The sequence below is a fragment of the Pogona vitticeps genome, chromosome 3 (assembly GCF_051106095.1).
Source record: "Pogona vitticeps strain Pit_001003342236 chromosome 3, PviZW2.1, whole genome shotgun sequence".
Classification (NCBI taxonomy): Eukaryota; Metazoa; Chordata; class Lepidosauria; order Squamata; family Agamidae; genus Pogona; species Pogona vitticeps.
The window spans coordinates 146,641,562-146,660,111 of NC_135785.1; the positions used below are offsets into that span (position 1 = coordinate 146,641,562).

An 18,550-nucleotide genomic window follows, 5' to 3' on the forward strand; every position below is an offset into this window, starting at 1 on the left:
TAACAAAACATTTGACTCTTCGTTGATAGAGATTGTTGCTAGTGGTTTTGTGCCTTCATATGTTAGCCACCTAACATTCCAGGATGAGGACTTGCCTTCTTTGGCTGAAGGCATGGGTCAGCGAAAAGGTGATTTACACCTCATGTTGAGACAGCCATGGTCTCTCAGCTTAACCTACCATACAGGGTTTCTTTCGAGTTTAAACACAATGTTAGTTTCCTGTGAAACTGTTTTTCTGAGATACCCCATCCACCTTCTTCTTGTTACTGTATAATTCCTAAACACGGATGCCTACCTTTATGGAAGGGAGAAACAGTACTTGTCTTTTTATTGGAAGTACAGGACATGGATGGTAACAAATATAGCCAGCTTGAAATTCATGCTGGTCCACTTTGAAAATTGTATCTTTTGGCCCTGCCATCTCTCACAAATCATCTTTCCTGTTTATTTATATTGAAGAGAAAAAAAAATCAAAGCCTAGTCTAGCTGTAATGCTATTAACATTTCTCAACCATAGGAGATAGCATTCAACTTTTTTCTCTAATCTGTATGGTTTCTTTCCCCACTTCCCTAGTTAATATTATCTTTCTCTCTTAAGATTGAATCTCTGAATGCAATTGTTAAGTTAAAATAGGTTTTAATGTTTCTTTTTTTATTCTGCTATATTTTAATTAGTGTTTAGTTTATTTGCTTTAATATTTTACATTATGCTTTTAATTCTGTTCTCTTAATATGATGAGCTGCCTTAGCTCCCCTTATCAGGAGAAAGGTATCATCATCATCATCAATATAGTTATTATTCTTATTTCAAGAAATTCAAGAAATTTCACACAGTACTATAAGCAGTTTGCAGATCTCAGCAATCACACCATCAGAGCTACAAAAAATGGCAGTATTAGGAACAGCATACATACTGTGCCTATATTTAACAGATACACTACTTAGGTTTTTTGTTAAAACATCTATTTGTTATATAATACCAGTCAATGTTTTTATAATGTTGACTGTGCCTGGTGTTTTTACTACTACTACTACTACTACTACTACTACTACTACTACTACTACTACTACTACTACTACTACTACTAATAATAATAATAATAATAATAATAATAATAATAATAATAATAATAATAATAATAATAATAAAGTCACACTGCTCTATAGATGCTAATTATGGCTAGCCATTAAACATAAGATGGAAAACACAGCTAGCACCTGGCTTTTAAATCCCACTTAATGCTGTCCATGATATATAGGGTAAAATGCATCACAGTTAATTCCAGCCAGTGAAAAAAGAGTGGGGAAGAAATGTGCCCAGCAGGGAACTACTAAGCCTGTGGCATGATCCACCATGGTCAACATGGTTAGGGGAATGGCTGCCATGGTTTTTCCTCTAGGTCAAAAATTAAGCCACACTCAGCAAAACATAAAGCATGAAAAACTTTATTTCTCTTCTCTTGTCCTTTCAGGGGCTGACTGCATGTCTGAGAGTCTTATCCAATCAGTAAATTAATTTAGGTTACAAAACACCACACCTAGGTACCATGCATGCTGAACTTTTAGAAATAATGCATGTTATCTGAGCACACTTCTGCTCAGTACCATGAGCTGGTTTGCAGAAGTCAGGAAAGTGATTATGTTCTTGTCATTTTCAGTCCTTTGGGGGATATTGAAGCAGGGAGAGAAAGAATTTGGGCATATTTTCCTTATTTGTATTTAGAGGATCCCTGTAGCGAAGCTGGTAATAACTGCATAGCAGCATACATAGACAGGAAGTGTTAATGACATATTTTTTAAAAAGATAAGAGGCATATAAAAACATTTCTTTCTAAGAACATGGAAAGGAAGCCAGAAGAGATCAGTAATTGTCAACAATTCAAGATATATACATAAATAAACATTTTCAGTTTTCTCTAGATTAAAAAAAAAAAGAAACATGGCTCCTTTCAGAGCTTGTAACCTAATTTTAATGGTTTTGATGATTTAACGATTGTGTTGCGTTGAACTTCACTAGTATTGCTGCAGGGTGAGTTTTCTGTCAGCATTTGATATGGGCAAATTCACTTATTTGTCACTGCTTTGATAAACTGGAAAATGCTTATAGTTGCAATAAAAATGTTTTGTTACAGAGTGATCTTCCTCCCTCCCTCATCAGCTTCTGTCATAGTTTAGCAGGCACACACGGGTAACAGTTATCCTCTTAAAGCATTATCAGACATGAAGGGGGATCCCCTCCCTCAGAATCCATCTTTGGTACTTCACAATTTAAAGTTTGGGATGTCTTCTCACAGTCAGGATGTAGCATAATTTAAATGTGCACTATACTCCCCTTTGGTGTCCATGTAACAGGCAGGGTGTGTTCTTGCAGGCGTAGGTGCTTAGAGAATAAGCCATCGCTCAGTGGCAGAGCTTCCCTGGTGTCTCCAGGCCGGGCTAGGAAGCAATCCTGCCTGAACAATTGGAGAGCTGCTGTCAGTCAATGTCAACGATACTAGGCAAGATGGTACCATGGCCTGAGGCAGGTACCAAGGAAGGCAGCTTCCTTGTTCCTATGTGTATAAGACTGCCACTTCAAATGAGCCATGTGCTGCTTGGGAACCTCTAGGTTTACCTTGCAGACGATTGTCTGGAATCAGGATAAAGGAATCAAGCCTGCTTTTATGGTTCTGACCTTATAGCAACCTATAGATTAACAGACCATGAAGACTTGCCTTGAGCAAGCAGGTGGAGAAAGAAAGGATATAAGGAACTTGTAGGTGACAGACACAGCATATCCTGATCCAGCAAGACATGGGGGACCATACCAATTGGCACTTCATCTAATAATAGCGTATTGTTCTTGTATGTTCTTTGCCATTTAAGATTTAATTACTGATTTTCACTGCACATATTCATGAGAGAGTGTGCATGACCTTTTGGAAGGCAGCAGGTAAATTGTCAGGTGTTCCCATTATTTGGAAGCAAAAGTTTGAACATCCACTCCAGAGTGTCAACAAACACCTGCATAAGCAAGAACCACCTGAGCATATTCTGATTCATGCAATGAAAGCAGTTTACAGAACTAGGAAGAAAAGACTATCACATACTGAGGTTTGATGTCTCTTTCAGGAAGGACAAAAGAGTTTCGATGCTTTCAGTTCAAGTTTGGCCTAGCCATTGTATAGCAAGGGAGGTTTAATGAATCATTGTTTAACTTAGATACTGCCAAGTATTTGACTATAACATAGTCCCTAATGTGTACATAGCACTTTGCTGACAGACCCTTATTTAACTATGATTAATTGGCATTGGATTGTTATTTAATTACTTCAGAAGAAATCTTGAGTATAGTATGTGTGTTCTGATTAAGTTATTTAATGTAATAGCATCCAAAGGGCTCTGAAGTTAGGGCATTCCTCACAGAAGCTAACATATATCACATGATGATATGAGAGTTTGAAAAATTCTAGAGCGGTACATCTTTGAAGGCCATACATCCCCCTTACGGAAATATACCTAGCTGTGAATTTAGGAACTTTTGTGCAAGGGGCAATAGGGAACAGAAAAATATATCTTTGAAATATTGAAGGAACATTAAGAATTTCCCAGAATCCTGTGCATTATGTTTCAGTCCTTTAAAAATATGCTCATTCCTTGTCCTCCTGATTACAAAACAACAATTCTTTTTTCACTGTTCCAAATGCATTTTTAACCTCATCCTTCTTTTTAAAAGCTCATAGTTACATGGCCACCATTTTGTTATCCTCAGATCTGCCTACAAAAGAAAGCAATGATTCCCTACTTAATCCCTTCTGTGAGTTCTTACTTTCTTACTGAAATCTGCTTCTTTGTGATTCTCTGTTCCTGTACTTAAAATGTTGACAGTTATACAGTCTATTTCTCCTGTCACTTGCCTTCTCTTAGTTTCTTGTTTCTTCTTCAAAAAGCTTTTTTTTAAGTTATTTTTCATTAGCTTTCCTTCTTTGTTTAGGACCCCTAAGTGTCTTCTGCTTACAAATGTTCAAGCACTGTGTCTCGTGGTGGCAGGATACTGCTAATGGATGGTCATAATAACTATCCATACCATTTGGGTGAATGTCACCAAGCCCAGCATTATAACATTTGCCAGAATTTTAGCAGGGTGGCATTTAAAAACAAACAGTTGCGGCAGAGTTTCTTCCTTGGGAACAATCACTCAAGGCCATGGATTCAGTTTCAAAAGAACAGGCATCAACATTGTCTGTCTGTAAAGCCCCATCAAAGGACATAATAGAAGCAGTTCATTCAGAGGACCAAAATAATGTGCCAAGTAAGCCATTAGAAATGGTCCTGATTAAAACTAGGATGAGGTTTCCGGATCGTTATTGATAAAGGACCTACCTCAGACACAACAAGTTGCTTCCAGGTTACCTAAAACTTTGACACCGATCTTCTCGATATCAAGATCTCAGAAACAGAGCCTTTGAAACCTTTTTATTTTTTAAAAAAGGCAAGAACCTGTTGGCATTGGAGTAGCCTTCCCCTGTGCACCTATGAATACTCTTGAGAAATCGAAGACATTGTGTGCTTGGGGTCAATGTCAGTGGAAGAAGCAGGTGCCTCAGAGCAGGAACAATAAAGATCACTAAGAAGTAATTCGTGTGCTTCTTCTCGACATAGGCAGTTAACAAGTTCACCAGAATGAAATAAAACCATAATGTGTTGGAATTTTATTTACAACCTCGTCTGTGGTTTGAGTGACTGGGATGGACTTTTCTGGGCTGGAGTCTATCTGCTTAGCACTAACTGATCTTCCAGCCTCTGAATTCAAAGAGATCCCAGCCTCTCTCCTGAGTGCTCTTTCCCTCTTCTTTAGTCTGTTGCTGGCAGTTGTTTGTTTGCTCTTGATCTGTTCAGTTGGTTGCTACGTATATGTGTGTAGAAAGAAAGCAACATACAGAAGTCTGTAATTTCAAGCAACTGTAATTAAAGAAGTGCTTTTATTATTTCTGCTGCAAATGTCTCAGAGTGAGTATTGAGATCTTAAGTGGCAGTTAATGAGAAAAGATTGGACTCTGGGGAACATATAGCTATTCTCCTCTGTGAATCTCTGTACTTCTACTATGTAGCAAAAAAGAAATTTTATCATAAATGTAAAACTCTGTAGCATTATGAACACTTAGCATCGACCAACTAATGAACATTTTCAGTCTTCAGGCCATCAATCTCAGTTGGTCTTGAGGTCACTGACATCAAGGAGAAGCATGGTTTGAGAGAAGTGATACTTGATATCTGCATTCCAAAAGAGATCAATTAGAGGGGTTGACAGATGGCTCCACTGTATTACTATTCAACACACCACCATAGTATATAGACTGAGTTCCTTCAAACCTGAGAGTCTCATCTTCTAGCACTATCTCTTTTTTATTTTGGACTATCTCATCATAGGGTTTTCAAAATATAAATGTTGAGAAGTGGTTTCCAGTTGCCTTCTTCAAAGCAATGTTACCAAGTGTTAGCTTTAGTATAACTGTTGTCTATGAAAGGTCACATGGAAATGTTACATTTTACTGCTGGTGTTGCACAAGAACTGCCCTTCTGAACAATTTTGCAACTGACAAAGCTGTACGATGCATGACATTTCCTCTCTCTTTCTATGAACAGAAGTCTGCCCTCTGGCAGGATACAACCATAGCTGCAGAGACATAGGCTCCTCCCCTAAAGTCAGAAAAAGTAGACACTCTATATGTGTGAGCATAGGTGTATGTTACATTTTATATAGTTTTGTCAGTTGCAACGTTATTTTATTATGTATTCAGAACGCAAGCTCAGTAGGTTTCACTGATTTCATTCCTTAACTGGTTTATTTTAAAATGGCTGGATTTATGGTACCTTTGTATATAATTTTACGTATTCTGCTTTTATGAGTGTTTTTTTTTTTACTGATTAATGGCTGCGATAAAAATTATATATGACTATATAAAAGTCATTATTGAGAAATCTAGTCTCTAATGATAATACTCTCAGTTTTTCTGACACAATCAGGCCCCCTCATCACATTAAGATTTTCACTCAAAAGAGAGGAATTGTTGATACTCCTTTCGGAAAAAAAATCTGTGCAGCCCACATACAAAGAGTACAAGACTCCTGGGTGTTATGTGAGTTGTTTGATTCACACTGCAGCCCTTGAAAAGCCACTAAACACGGATAGGTGGGTGGATGGGTTCTGGAATAGCGTTTGATGTCGTCCAAGTACCTGCAGGTAGAAGAAGCTGAGGACTTCCTCGTCCACAGAGTGAAGTGCCATTGTAATGCTCAATGTATTCTTTGGATTTTGGCTTTAGCCTTTATTTACTTCAAGCTTGTAAAATGTTGGTTTTGCTTCCTTGAGTGAAATCATTTGGATATTTGTTAGCCTTCCTCAGAGCCTGGCTTTCTAAAAATCATATCACCAAATCCCTGCTGTTTTCAGGGTTGTGCATAATCTAATTGTGTTCATGTACCAATTTGTTCGGAGTCAGGTACTTCCACTTTGTTGTCATTCAGAATTAACATGTGAATTACCCAGATTAAAAGATGCTTCCACTGTTTTTTTTAAATAGTTTATCTTTATATTAATTTTTTTAATGCTAGATGTTTCTCACTTCCTCAGTTTTTAAAGCAAAACTGCCCCCCCCCCACAAGAAGCTCTAGCAAAATACTCTTTTTAGAACACTGTATTACTTGACAGAACATCACAAGCCAGGCACCAAAGCTGGTGTTGATTAGCAACTTGATTACCCATGAGAACTAAGTAGTTATTTTAAAATGTGAATATTGCATATAAATAATCTTCCTCGTGGAATGATTAGTGTCATTATTGGCTAGGTTGATACTGACTTGGCTCTGAAATGAAATTATATTATTCTGGCGCTCGTTGGCAGTTGTCATAACTTTAGACATTGCTTTATGCAACACTTGTGCATGTTTTGTTGTAGGTTAGAGAGCCAAGGCACTGCTTTTACTGTGTTTATCTCATATGCCATATTTATTCTGAGCTTTTACAAAGTTTATAGAGAGAGGCACATTACATGCCTCCAAAGTGGGCTGAGAGATCTCCCTCTTTAAAAACTCTTTAAGCAATCTGTCAGAGGATGAGTGGGAACCAGTGAAAAACTTGGGAGACAAAAGCTTGAGATGCTTTCAGGATTGAGACTTCAAAGGGCAAAACTGCTTTGTGACATGATTTTTGTGAACAATTTCATTACTGAGTTGTGTCTGTCCTCCAAATTACAAAGTTAAACTGAATTCACAGGTTGTTGAGAGTCACCCATGGTTGAGTGACACAGTGCAAAAGGTTTTCCAGAGTTTGTGACATTTCAGTGATTCATTCTACCCCACATCCTGTGTGGTTATATGTATCCCATAAAACTTTAGAAATTGGTTGGGTTCCACTAATCCCCAAGAGGTTGGAGCTTCTGTTTCCCAGTGAGCAGAACTTTCAGCTCCATGGTAATTTCCTTTGAAACCATGAAATATTTCAGACCATGGATGAGCAATTTGTGATTGGCAAAGTTGCCTATGCACACAAACACTGAGTTAATGTCTGATGATATTGACCTTCTGGTTAGAGCATTGGTCTTGTAAATGTTTAAAAAGATCCTCACTGGCATCAAGTTGGTTCTGGGCACAGTTCAAAGTGAGTTCTGACCTGTAAAGCTCGTTTAGGCTACAGAATCAGGAAAAGACTGTCTACACCTTTCCTGCAATCATCTTCAGAAGTTGTACTTGGGCGATCTTTGCTTTCACTGGTGAGGAAAGATGCAATTTAAAAACAAGGTGGTCCCACTAGCCACTGATGGTATTGATTCTCACGTGTCATGTCAAGGCAGTTGTAGTCACCTAGTCTTTTAATGAGAAATGAGCTGAATCCCTCTCAACACCTTTGGCAACCTTTAATTCCATCTGAAAGTGAGGGATGGAGAAGTTTTATAACTATGGGAGAAGGTGAAAATCATGGTATGCAGGGGGTGGGCGCTTATCATTTCAAGTGACTGGGAGGAAGACTTTTCCTTTTTTCCCCCTTCTGTTAAAATTAAGCTAAAATTGCCTGTGGGAATAGCTAGATTCCTCCCTTTTCTATGGATATGCTAAGAATAATGTTGAAACATCACTGTTGTTCATTCCCAAAGGACAGTTTAGCTCCTATTTGAGAAGCAGGTAAGCTGTTGAGCCTAGTCAAGCTCCTGCTTGGAGTGGTAGCTTAGATTCCTTTTTTAAGTTAAAAAAAAAAGAAAAGGAAAGACTGAAATGAAAAGTGAGATCTCAGTGTGGCTCTTCAGAAGGTAAGCATTCAGTGCATTCATCCATAATTGGGGAACAGTTTCTTCCACAGCCAAACAAAATGAAACACCTGTGACTGACTGTTAGGTGAAGGTTGACAATTAAGTCTGGTCGTGTCCGACTCTAGGGGCCACTGCTCATCCCCGTTTCCAAACTACAGAGCCAGCGTCTGTCCAAAGACAGTTTCTGCAGTCACGTGGCCAGCATGACTAGACACGGAATATTGTTACCTTCCCACTGAGGTGGTACGTATTCATCTACTCACATTTGCATGCTTTTGAACTGCTAGGTTGGCAGGAGCTGGGACAAGCAATGAGAGCTCACCCCGTTGTCTGGATTCGAACTGCCGACCTTTCAATCGACAGCTCAGTGGCTTAGTGGTTTAACCCGCAGTGCTACCATGTTCCTGACTGTTAGGTGCAGCCTGTGGTTAGTCACACTTTATTCTCATTGAAATCACTGGCGGAATATAGCAGAAATAAACTTAAGATTCCCTTTAATTTAATGATGACAAACAAAGCAAAATGTCCGTCTCTGTTGTTCTGCAGTTTCTGAGAGACGTCTTCAAAGACTGAGTGCATTTGGGAGTTAGTGTATTTTCTATGTATAAGACTATACTTTCCCCCAAAATAGTTGGAGCAATAATTGAGGGTCGTCTTATACATGGAAGTAAGCCGAACCGCTGGCATGCAGAACCCTCTCTGTAGGCACACGAGCCATGCTGCTTGCTGCTGAGGCTTGAGCTCATGCCACTGCCTTGTCCCCTGCCCAAAGGGAGCCCACGAGTGGTGCTGGAGGAGGGAATTGGGTGGCAGCAGCGGCTGGAGGAGGAGGCAAAGGTGTAGCCGTGCTTGGCCGACCCTCGTAGCTGCCCATCGACTGTGGCTGCAGCTCAAGCTCACACCTCTGGAGCTGTAATCAGTGGGCAGCCGCGAGGGGAGGCCAAGCACGGCTCGTCCTTCGCCGCCGCCTCCTGCTCTTTCTGCTGTTGCCGCTGCCTCCCAATCGCCTCCTCCAGTGCCACTCGCAGGCTCCCTTCAAGTAGGGGACAAGGCGGTGGCATGAACTGGAGCTGAGTCCCAGCAGCAAGCAGCAGCATTGGCATGGCTCACTCACTGTCCTGCGGCGCTCAAGCTCATGCCGCCACCTTGTCCCCTGCCCAAAGGGAGCCCACAAGTGGTGCTGGAGGAGGGGATTGGGTGGTGGCAGCAGCAGCAGCAGGAGGCGAAGGAGGAGCCGCTCTTGGACGCCCTTTGGCATGCATGATGGCTGCACATTGACTGTGACTCTGGTGCTGCAGGAGAGCGACCAAGTGGGGCAGAGTGCAGTGCAGTGCAGGAAGCCTGGGCAAAGGCGCTGCTTATATTTGGGGAGGGGAAAAAAAGGCATCTCCTGGGCGGCCCTCTGGAGGACATGCCGGCCTGGGCACTTGGGCTCAAAAGGTTCATAATTTGGGAGGCATCTTTTACAGTACACGAAAAATACAGTAATACAGTTCCTTTCTTTGTTTGGCCAAGAATTTTATGACAAAAGATGAACCAAGGATTCGTTTTAATTGCAGCAGTGTTAAGTCTAATGTTTGCCCTCTCATATTTTTCTATAAATAAATAATACAAAAAATATTCATTCATCTATGTCTCTCTTTTTACCTTTAAAGTGAAATAGGGTTCACTTGCTAGATGGGTTGTTTTGGGTGGTTTTTTTTTTTTTTGAAATGGGGCTCAATATTCAGGGCTGCTTTATGTGAGCAGATTGTGGAGTGAGCTATATTTATTTCACTCATTTAAAACTGGGTGCTGATGTTGTGAGCAGTTGAAGCTGATGTAATTTTTTTAGTAGAGAAATCTCATTTGTCAGTATGTTACCAGTACCATAGTTACTTGTAGCTAGTTATGTTTTGGTAAAAAAGTAATCAATTAGAAATGGCAAAGTTACTTTTTAGGGGTAACAAATAAGCTACTGAAATGTAACGAGCAATGCCAGCTACACTTCAAAATTTACTTTTAAAGGGCTTTTAAATGTTGTTTTTTACTTGAGTTTTTCAGGTGTTATACTACTCTTACAAGTCATAAGTGACAAATGAATTATTCTTCACTTTGTCTTTAATATTTTTATAATATTTCCAAGATGCAGTATCAGAACTGGTGACTAGCGGGAACTAGATAGTGTTTTACTGTAATTGTTCTTAAGCTGCAATGGAACACATTGCTAATGCTTAATACCAAAAAATCCTTGCACAGTTGGAGCAACAGTTAAGGCAATCTGGCTCACAAGAAGAAAAAAGCAATGCAACAAGTTCCTTTCAAAATATAATATGCTGAACTCTGAGCAGGACTAGAAATGAAGCAGTAATTGTGATGTAGAATGTTTTCATTTTCATCATGTGTGCAGCACTAGTGATCTAGCTTATTCCACAAAATGTTAGTTGATGTTTCATTGTCCCTACAGATGGTTAGCCCAGAACTTGTTTTGTCTGCTCCATGTGGGAAAGGCACATATAAAACAGGGGGAAATGGTTTTGTTTGTTTTTGCATTAGACAAATTACTCACTTTCATATAATTTCTTGCACATGGTTTCAAAGATCACAGATTTTCAAACAGTCTTACAGGCATAAATATTTGAACATTTTCTCACATCTCCTTGTGACAAGGTGGTCCTCTCCGTTGATTTTCTTCCTCATGACAGCTGTCATTTTATCCAAAATGCACTAAACTTGCTTAGGAAATTACAACAGCCACAGTATTTCCCAACCAACAGCTCCTTTACTCAGTAGATAAGGTAAAGGTAAAGGTTCCCCTTGACATTCTTAGTCCAGTCATGTCCAACTCTAGGGGGCAGTGCTCATCTCGTTTTCAAGCCGTAGAGCCAGCGCTTGTCTGAAGACAGTTTCCATTGTCACGTGGCTAGCGTGACTAGGGAACGTCGTTTTACCTTCCCACCAAGGTGGTACCTATTTATCTACTTGCATTTGCATGCTTTCGAACTGTTAGGTTGGCGAGGAGCTGGGACAAGCGATGGATGCTCACTCCGTCTCGTGGATTCGATCTTATGACTGCTGGTCTTCTGACCCTGCAGCACAGGCTTCTGCGGTTTGGCCCTCAGCGCCACCATGCCACTCAGTAGATATTAATGACAACTCTTAATCAAGGAGTTTTAGATAAGCAGTTTTCTCTGTTCAGAGAAAGATATTTGCACAATATGTTCTAGCTCTCCTCAGTATTTCTCAGACACAATAACAGTGGTTGCCTTCAACTCAGTGAAGTCCTCAGATTTGACTATTGGTTTCAACATAGACGTCCTCCCATAAGGCTTCATGATGCAGATGTTATAATTTATGAACATTTATGAGATATAGGCTCACGAAGTATGATACAACATTCTGATTGTCTTGTGACTCCAAAGTCATGCATTTATGACATGGGTATACATGTGGGGAAGGAAGTAGATGTTATAAGAGCTCAAAAAACTAGGACAGTTCTTGAGAAATTAGCATTATAGGCTTCTGAGGACAGAATGTAACAAATGATAAATAATATGCCCATGATCAAGTAATTAACTATGAACATTCTGACTCTGATTGGCCAGAAATTCTCCCATAGTCCCTATTGAAAAATCCAGGAATGTTATTTTGAACATCTTTGTTTTTTTAGTATTTGACCTACATGATGAAAAAAGAAAAGACTGTACTTTCCTTTTCATCAGTATATAACTATAGAAAATGCAGACCAAAATTCTAAAGTCTTCTTTTGTCTCTGTTTCAGAGTTGCATTGTGTCCTCTTCACACAGGATAAGTGCTAGAAATTTCAAAATACATGTCAGAATATGGATACTTGACATTATCTTGCTATATTTGAAACCTAAGTGCATTTACTTACTCTTACTTTGACATTTTCAAGGTATTTTAAAGTAAGCAACCTGTGGTCTGAGGTCTAATGTCAACAGTCCCTCTAAACAATCAGCTCTGGTAGGAATCACCAATCCCTTTCCCAGCATACTGCTGGGTGGGGAGTAAAAGACCCATCAGCAAAAAGGAAGAGAGTTAGAAAAGCAGTTAGCACTGACCATTTCAATCATGCATTTGGCACCCAACAAAAATGTTTCCCAATTCTGCATTCCCTGAAACAGAAGCATAAATGTTTAACCTCACTCTCATCTCTACCCAAAAGGAGGCAGTCCTTTATCTAAAGGTTATTTTGTACAATGTGGTGTAATCATTCATCTATCAGGCTACATGGACATTTTTGCTCTTGTTACGCCATCAAGTCACTTTCGATGAGTTAATGATCTTCCAAAGCTCCTGTCATTAACTCTGCTTAGGTCCTGCATGCTGAAGGCCACTGCTTCCTTTGCTGAGTCAGTCCATCTCATATTTGATTTTCCTCTTTTTCTGCTGTCTTCTGTCTAGGGTTAGCTACACAGTACTGGTAGAGATTTTTGAGGGAGCATTTTGAATGTTCAGTTATTTACTCAGAAATTTATTTTTCTTGGAATTCTTATACATATTTTAAATGATAAGAATTCGGTACTATAGTGGTGACTTAAGAACTTAATCCGCATTGGAACAGTGGCTGTAAGTCAAAACATTCTTAAGTCAAAGCAGCATTTCCCATAGGAATGCACTGAAAAATGATTAATCCATTCTGGCTGTTTTTTGTCTTTATGTCAAGGCATGGTTCTTAAGTCAAAGCATTAGTTCCCATAGGAAATAATGTAAAGCTGGTTAATCCGTACTCTACCACTAGGGGGAGAATTTTTTAATTTTTTTTCTTCTTTTGACCTAAGGTGAACTTGGGTCAAAAAAAGGGCAGGCGTTTTTTTTCCGTTTGTAAGTCAAGGCACGGTTCGTAACTCAAAGCAATATTTCGCATCCGAGGCTGTTCATAACTCAAAACGTTTGTATGTCAGGGTGTTCGTAAGTTAAGGCACCAGTGTATTTGATTCTATGTCATTATTTAGATACTCTGCAAACAAAAAGAAGGCACTTAAAACCTGTTAACGTGGAATTTGACATACTGAAAGATAATATTAGCATACCTAAAGATAACCTGTGTGCTTCCTAGAGATAGTCGTTGAAAAAAACTGCAGCTCTAATCTGAGATCTCATGATTATGAGATCCTAATTTGAACCATCATGCAAATCCAGTAGATTGCCAATAAACTTTAAAAAAAATAGATGACTCTAAAAATGGAAGGGTACCTTGTTTTGCCACCCTATATCACTGATATAATGTGTGCTATTTATATATTGCCCCATAGTGTTTAAAGCACTCTCTGGGAAATTTACAGTTTAATTCTGCAGGCTACAAATTGCCTCTCTTCCCCCGAATCAGAAAGCTGAGTACTCAATTTATCAATCTCAGAATGATGGAAGGCTGAGTCAACCTTGAGCCTGCTACCTGAGCCTGTTCAGGATTGGATTGAACTCAGGTGGTAAGCAGAGCCTTAATTGCTATACTGCAATTTAACCACTGCGCTACGAGGCTCCTATAGTAGAGATAGGCACAAAGTACTTTGCACCCCTTTGTCTTAAGTTGTTGGTGTGGCAGCTGTGCTGCTCCACGTTCCCCCCGCCCTCCTCACTGGCACGTGCTGCTCCATCCCTCCCCATCTTGTGATCTTCCAGTCTGAACAAGAGCCTGGACTTCTCTTCTCCACCTCCTCCAGTAGATGGCCACTCAAAGGAAGTGCTGCAGGAATCCCTACCCCACCTCACTTGAGTGGCCTGCTGCTTGAGGAGGTGGAGAAGGGAAATCAGGTCTCCTGCCCAGGCTGGAAGATCACAAGACAGGGAGGGACAGAGCAGTACACAGGAGCTAGTGAGTGGAGGTGCCAGCAACAGGGTGAGGGAGAGGAACATGTAGCACTCTGCTGACGTAGGACGAAGGGGTATGAAGTACTTAGTGCCCATGCTATCCTATAAACATGTTTCAGCTGAATGTTAATATTTTACAGTGATACTTCAGGAGGTAGTTAAAGAAGTGTATCATGCACTAACTGTCTGTCTAATACAGTGGTGCCTTGCTTAACGATCGTTCCGTTGAGCGATGAAATAGCTTAGTGATGGAGTTTAAGTGATTGCAAAAGCGATCGCTTAGCGATGGTCCCTATGGGGAAAATTCACTTTGCGATGATCGCAGGGAAGTGATCATCACAAAGCCCCCATTTTCGGCCAGCTGATCGGTGGTCTCAAAATGGCTATCGGGTAAACAAAATGGCCACTCCGCTGTGTGTCCTCACTTTAGAGGCACTGAAAATGGCTGCCCCTATGGAGGATCTTGGCTTTAAGGTTAGTTTTGAAGCCCATAGGAACACATTAATGGCGTTTTAATGCGTTTCTGTGGGCTTTTTAATTCCGTTTAGTGATGAAATCGCTTAGCAACATTTTTTCGGGAATGGATTAACAACGCTAAACGAGGCACCATTGTATAATAATAACAATGTGCCGTCAAGTCAATTCTAACTTATGGCAACCCTTTTCAAGGTTTTCTAGATACAGAATACAGTGGTGCCTCGCTCAGCGATCGCTCCGTTGAGCAACAAAATCGCTTAGCTGCTCGGCGGTTTCAAAATGGCCACCGGGAAAACAAAATGGCCACCCACTGTGTTTCCTCGCTTTAGAGGCACCGAAAATGGCTGTCCCTATGGAGGATCTTCGCTTACAGGTTAGTTTTTAGCCCATAGGAACACATTAATTGTGTTTTAATGCGTTTCTATGGGCTTTTAAATATCGCTCAGCGTTTTTTTGGGAATGGATTAACATCACTAAGCGAGGCACCACTGTATACAGTAGTGGTATACCATTCCCTTCTTCTGGGGCTGCCTTGGGACTGTGCAGCTTGCCCAAGTCCACATAGGTTGGCTCTTCTCCCAAGGGGCACAGTGGAGGATCAAATTCCCAACCTCTGGCTCCACAGCTAGATACCTAAACTATTGAGCTACAGAGATGTTAAAAAGTGGATATGGATATTTTGCAGTTTGCTCTCACTTGATAGTGATGATAGTGATGTAGCTATGTTTAGAAAAGCAGTTTACAGTTCTCTTTTTTTTCTAAAAAAACAAATGAACAAGATATTGGGCAATGGCAAATAATACTGCACTGAAACTCCAAATCATCTGATTAACACTGCAGTTTGCATGGAGTTGATATTGCATCACTTGAGATTGAATAGCAAGCCGTGACCTCAGCCTCATCTCTTATGCACTGATCTCTCAGAACGCAGTTCTGGTTATTGGGATTTTCTTAAGTTGTTGTGCTGTGAAACATCAGGCTTGCTGGTTGCTGTCTTGGATTCTTCAAAAGACGATTGAAAAGAAGATCTTGCTAGCTTTGTACAGCTTTCCGCAGTATAAAATGCTACTGCTAAATTGTATCATTTTCAAAGAGTAATACAGTGGTGCCTCGCACAACGAGTGCCTCACACAACGATAAATTCACACAACGATGGCTTTTTCTGAAAAATATGCCGCCTCACACAACGTTGTTTCCTATGGGGAATTTTCGCACAACGATGTCTCTTTTCACTCATTTAAAAGTGCCTTAAACTGTTTGAAACCTGTTTTAAATGCTTGGCATCGATAGTCCAGCTTGTGAAACGTAAGCAAATGTAATTTGGTGTTGTTCTGAGGCATCGTTAATTTTTGGTGAATTTTTTTCTCTCTCATTGAGAAGCATTGGAAAGTCCAATGGCTTTCAATGGAGAATAAAAAAATTCACCAAAAATTAACGAAGACTCAGAACAACACCAAATTAAGTTTGCATAGATTTCAGGAGGTGGGATAACAATTGCAAGCATTTAAAACAGGTTTCAAACAGTTTAAGACACTTTTACAGGAGCGAAAAGGGACTTCGCAAACCCATTCAAATGCATTGAGTCGGCTTCAATGCATTTCAATTGGGGAACCGCGTTTCCCTCAACGATGTTTCCTATGCCAATTTTCACTTAAGGATGGCAATCCGTTCCAATTGGAATGGATTAACCAGTTTTCAATGCATTCCTATGGGAAATGGTGTTTCACAGAACGATGTTTTCACAGAACGGGGTTTTTTTTTTTGAACCAATTAACATCGTTGTGCGAGGCACCACTGTATATAATTTTTGGCCATGAATTGCATATTGTTGTGGCCAAACCCTCATCTCATGCTGCTGGAATGTGATGCAGAGCCACAACCAAAAGTTGAAAAACTACATTTCCGGTTGCTCTGAGGTCTAGTTTTATGTTAGAACAAGGCATATGGAGAGGGTACACCTTGTTTTAAAGAAGACACAAAAGTATCTTCCAGGAGTCTGATTCTCCTCTGGAACTGTTTCCTGTGTTCCTTGTTCGGACGCAGAAATGACTTTTCTTTGCTACTGGTGCACCAAGTTTTGGGCACCTCCAGAGATCACGAATATGGTTGGGAGCACTGCTTGTGACCTGTGTATTACTCATCCCTAAAATTAGAAGGTAAATAAACTACTTCACTAATAAAAGAAATTCACTTATGGTGCCTGTGATCAACATTGTCATCTCTCTGACTGTTTTAAGAAGTTGTTGTGTCAGGCAAGCATAAACAGAGTTATTTCAAAGAGCCATGGCATTCATTTTTCTGTTCTTACTAATGCAGCCTCCTGTGAAGGCCATCATGAAATCTGTCGTGTTTTAGAAGTCAGTATGAATAAGCGAAGAAGTGATCCTTCCATGCTGCAAAGCTTGTTTAAATAATTGACCCTAAACATATTTAAATTTCAGCTTGATAAACCAGGTGCATTTTTTAACTCAGTTGGGTTGTTGATCTGAGTTACAATAAAATTGCATTCAGTGCCGCAAGTCTGGGCACACTTCACCAGGAGAACATCCAGAATGGAATAGGCTTCCAGCTAAATATCATTTAGACTGTATTGCATGTTTCTTTTTGTTTACCTGGGGAGCAGAATCACAAAACTCGTAAAATATAAATTTGCTCTGAAATTGCACTCTCTTTTTTTATATATATAGGTAGAATTCTAAATCGTTTCTCCAAAGACATTGGCCACCTGGATGATTTGCTTCCATTAACATTTCTGGACTTTGTGCAGGTAATCTGGAGGATTTGGGTGGTGGTGGTGGTGGAATTTGCATTTTTCTAGATGGTGCAGAATTTAACTTGGATGACTGAAGTTCTAAAGAAGCATATGTTGACATTTTGTCAACTTTTCAGCTGGGCTTAATGTAAGTACTTGTCTAAAGAGGGTGTAGCCAAAAATTGGAGAGCAAGAGGGGGGCAGGGCAGGAGGGAAGAAATGAGTAATAAATGGCTAGTAGGAGTGGCTCCCTGGAGCTTACCATTATGTCAAGGTTTCAGTATCAGCTCAGTAGCTACATGCTTGGTAAGTTGCACCTAATTTACCCTTGAGCCATTTGGCAAGCTTGCTACACTGTTATGAAATATGTCCACAGTAAAGAAACAATCAGCTCACATGAAAAGATAGCACTGATTAACCTAATTATGCATGTACTTCCTCAAAGAAGCCAGTGTTTACCATACTGTTTCGGATTAAAACAGGTGTGGCTATTTACAAAGAAGAGATTAGCAATAATAGGTCTGAAAATAATAGCTGTGATGAGAACAAAGGAAAGAAGTTGTTATAAATACAAAAAAGAGAGAGTAGTCTAAGCACAAATGATGTTAGATTCAAGGAAGTGGTGATGGATTAATTTGTGGCAAGACATTGGTTTTTCAATGGATTCCTGAACAGTGCCTTTAAAAAAAGGTTATTTGTGTGTGTGCGGGGTGGGGGGGACTAAACAGTAAATGGCTACCTTCATACGCTGGGACTCAGTATTGTTAGGGGATCACTTTTCTGCCAGGATCTACACTATGTTCATATTTTACTTCCTGGACATGGTTTCAGGAAATGGTAGAGGTGTAAGGATCTTCTTCTCTGCGCACCATAGAACTGATTGGCGCTCCATTTATGGAACTTCAGTCCACTACAGATCTAGTTGTTTCTTACATTCCTGGCCTTTGGGCATCGGTTAAGCATGTATCTGTTTGTACAAGCCTTTGGGCAATAAACATGTTTTAAATTTATTTTCTACTGCTTTTTGTTTGTATTACTTTAAATGGACATCAGAAAGCATTTATAACTTGTGATTCTAGATGTTTGTGATTTGTGGTTCTAACTATGGCCTGGATTCCTGTTGGGAGAAAACACATGCAGCCTCCCCGTACTTTTCATGGGGTATCCATTGTATGCCAGGTTCATGAAATAATCTGATTCAAGGACCTTGTGCTGCCTGGTTGT

The 18,550-nt window shown here is 40.0% G+C and overlaps 1 protein-coding gene across 2 annotated transcripts in view; it reads left to right on the forward strand.

The window, feature by feature from the left end:
- ABCC4 (ATP binding cassette subfamily C member 4 (PEL blood group)) overlaps positions 1–18,550 on the forward strand; it is a 239,168-nt gene that overhangs the window by 104,283 nt on the left and 116,335 nt on the right. For both annotated transcript variants that reach the window (XM_072994692.2, XM_020783541.3), the window contains exon 20: positions 17,262–17,341. In XM_072994692.2, coding sequence (XP_072850793.2) covers positions 17,262–17,341 — 80 coding nt within the window. The remainder of the gene's footprint in view (positions 1–17,261; positions 17,342–18,550) is intronic.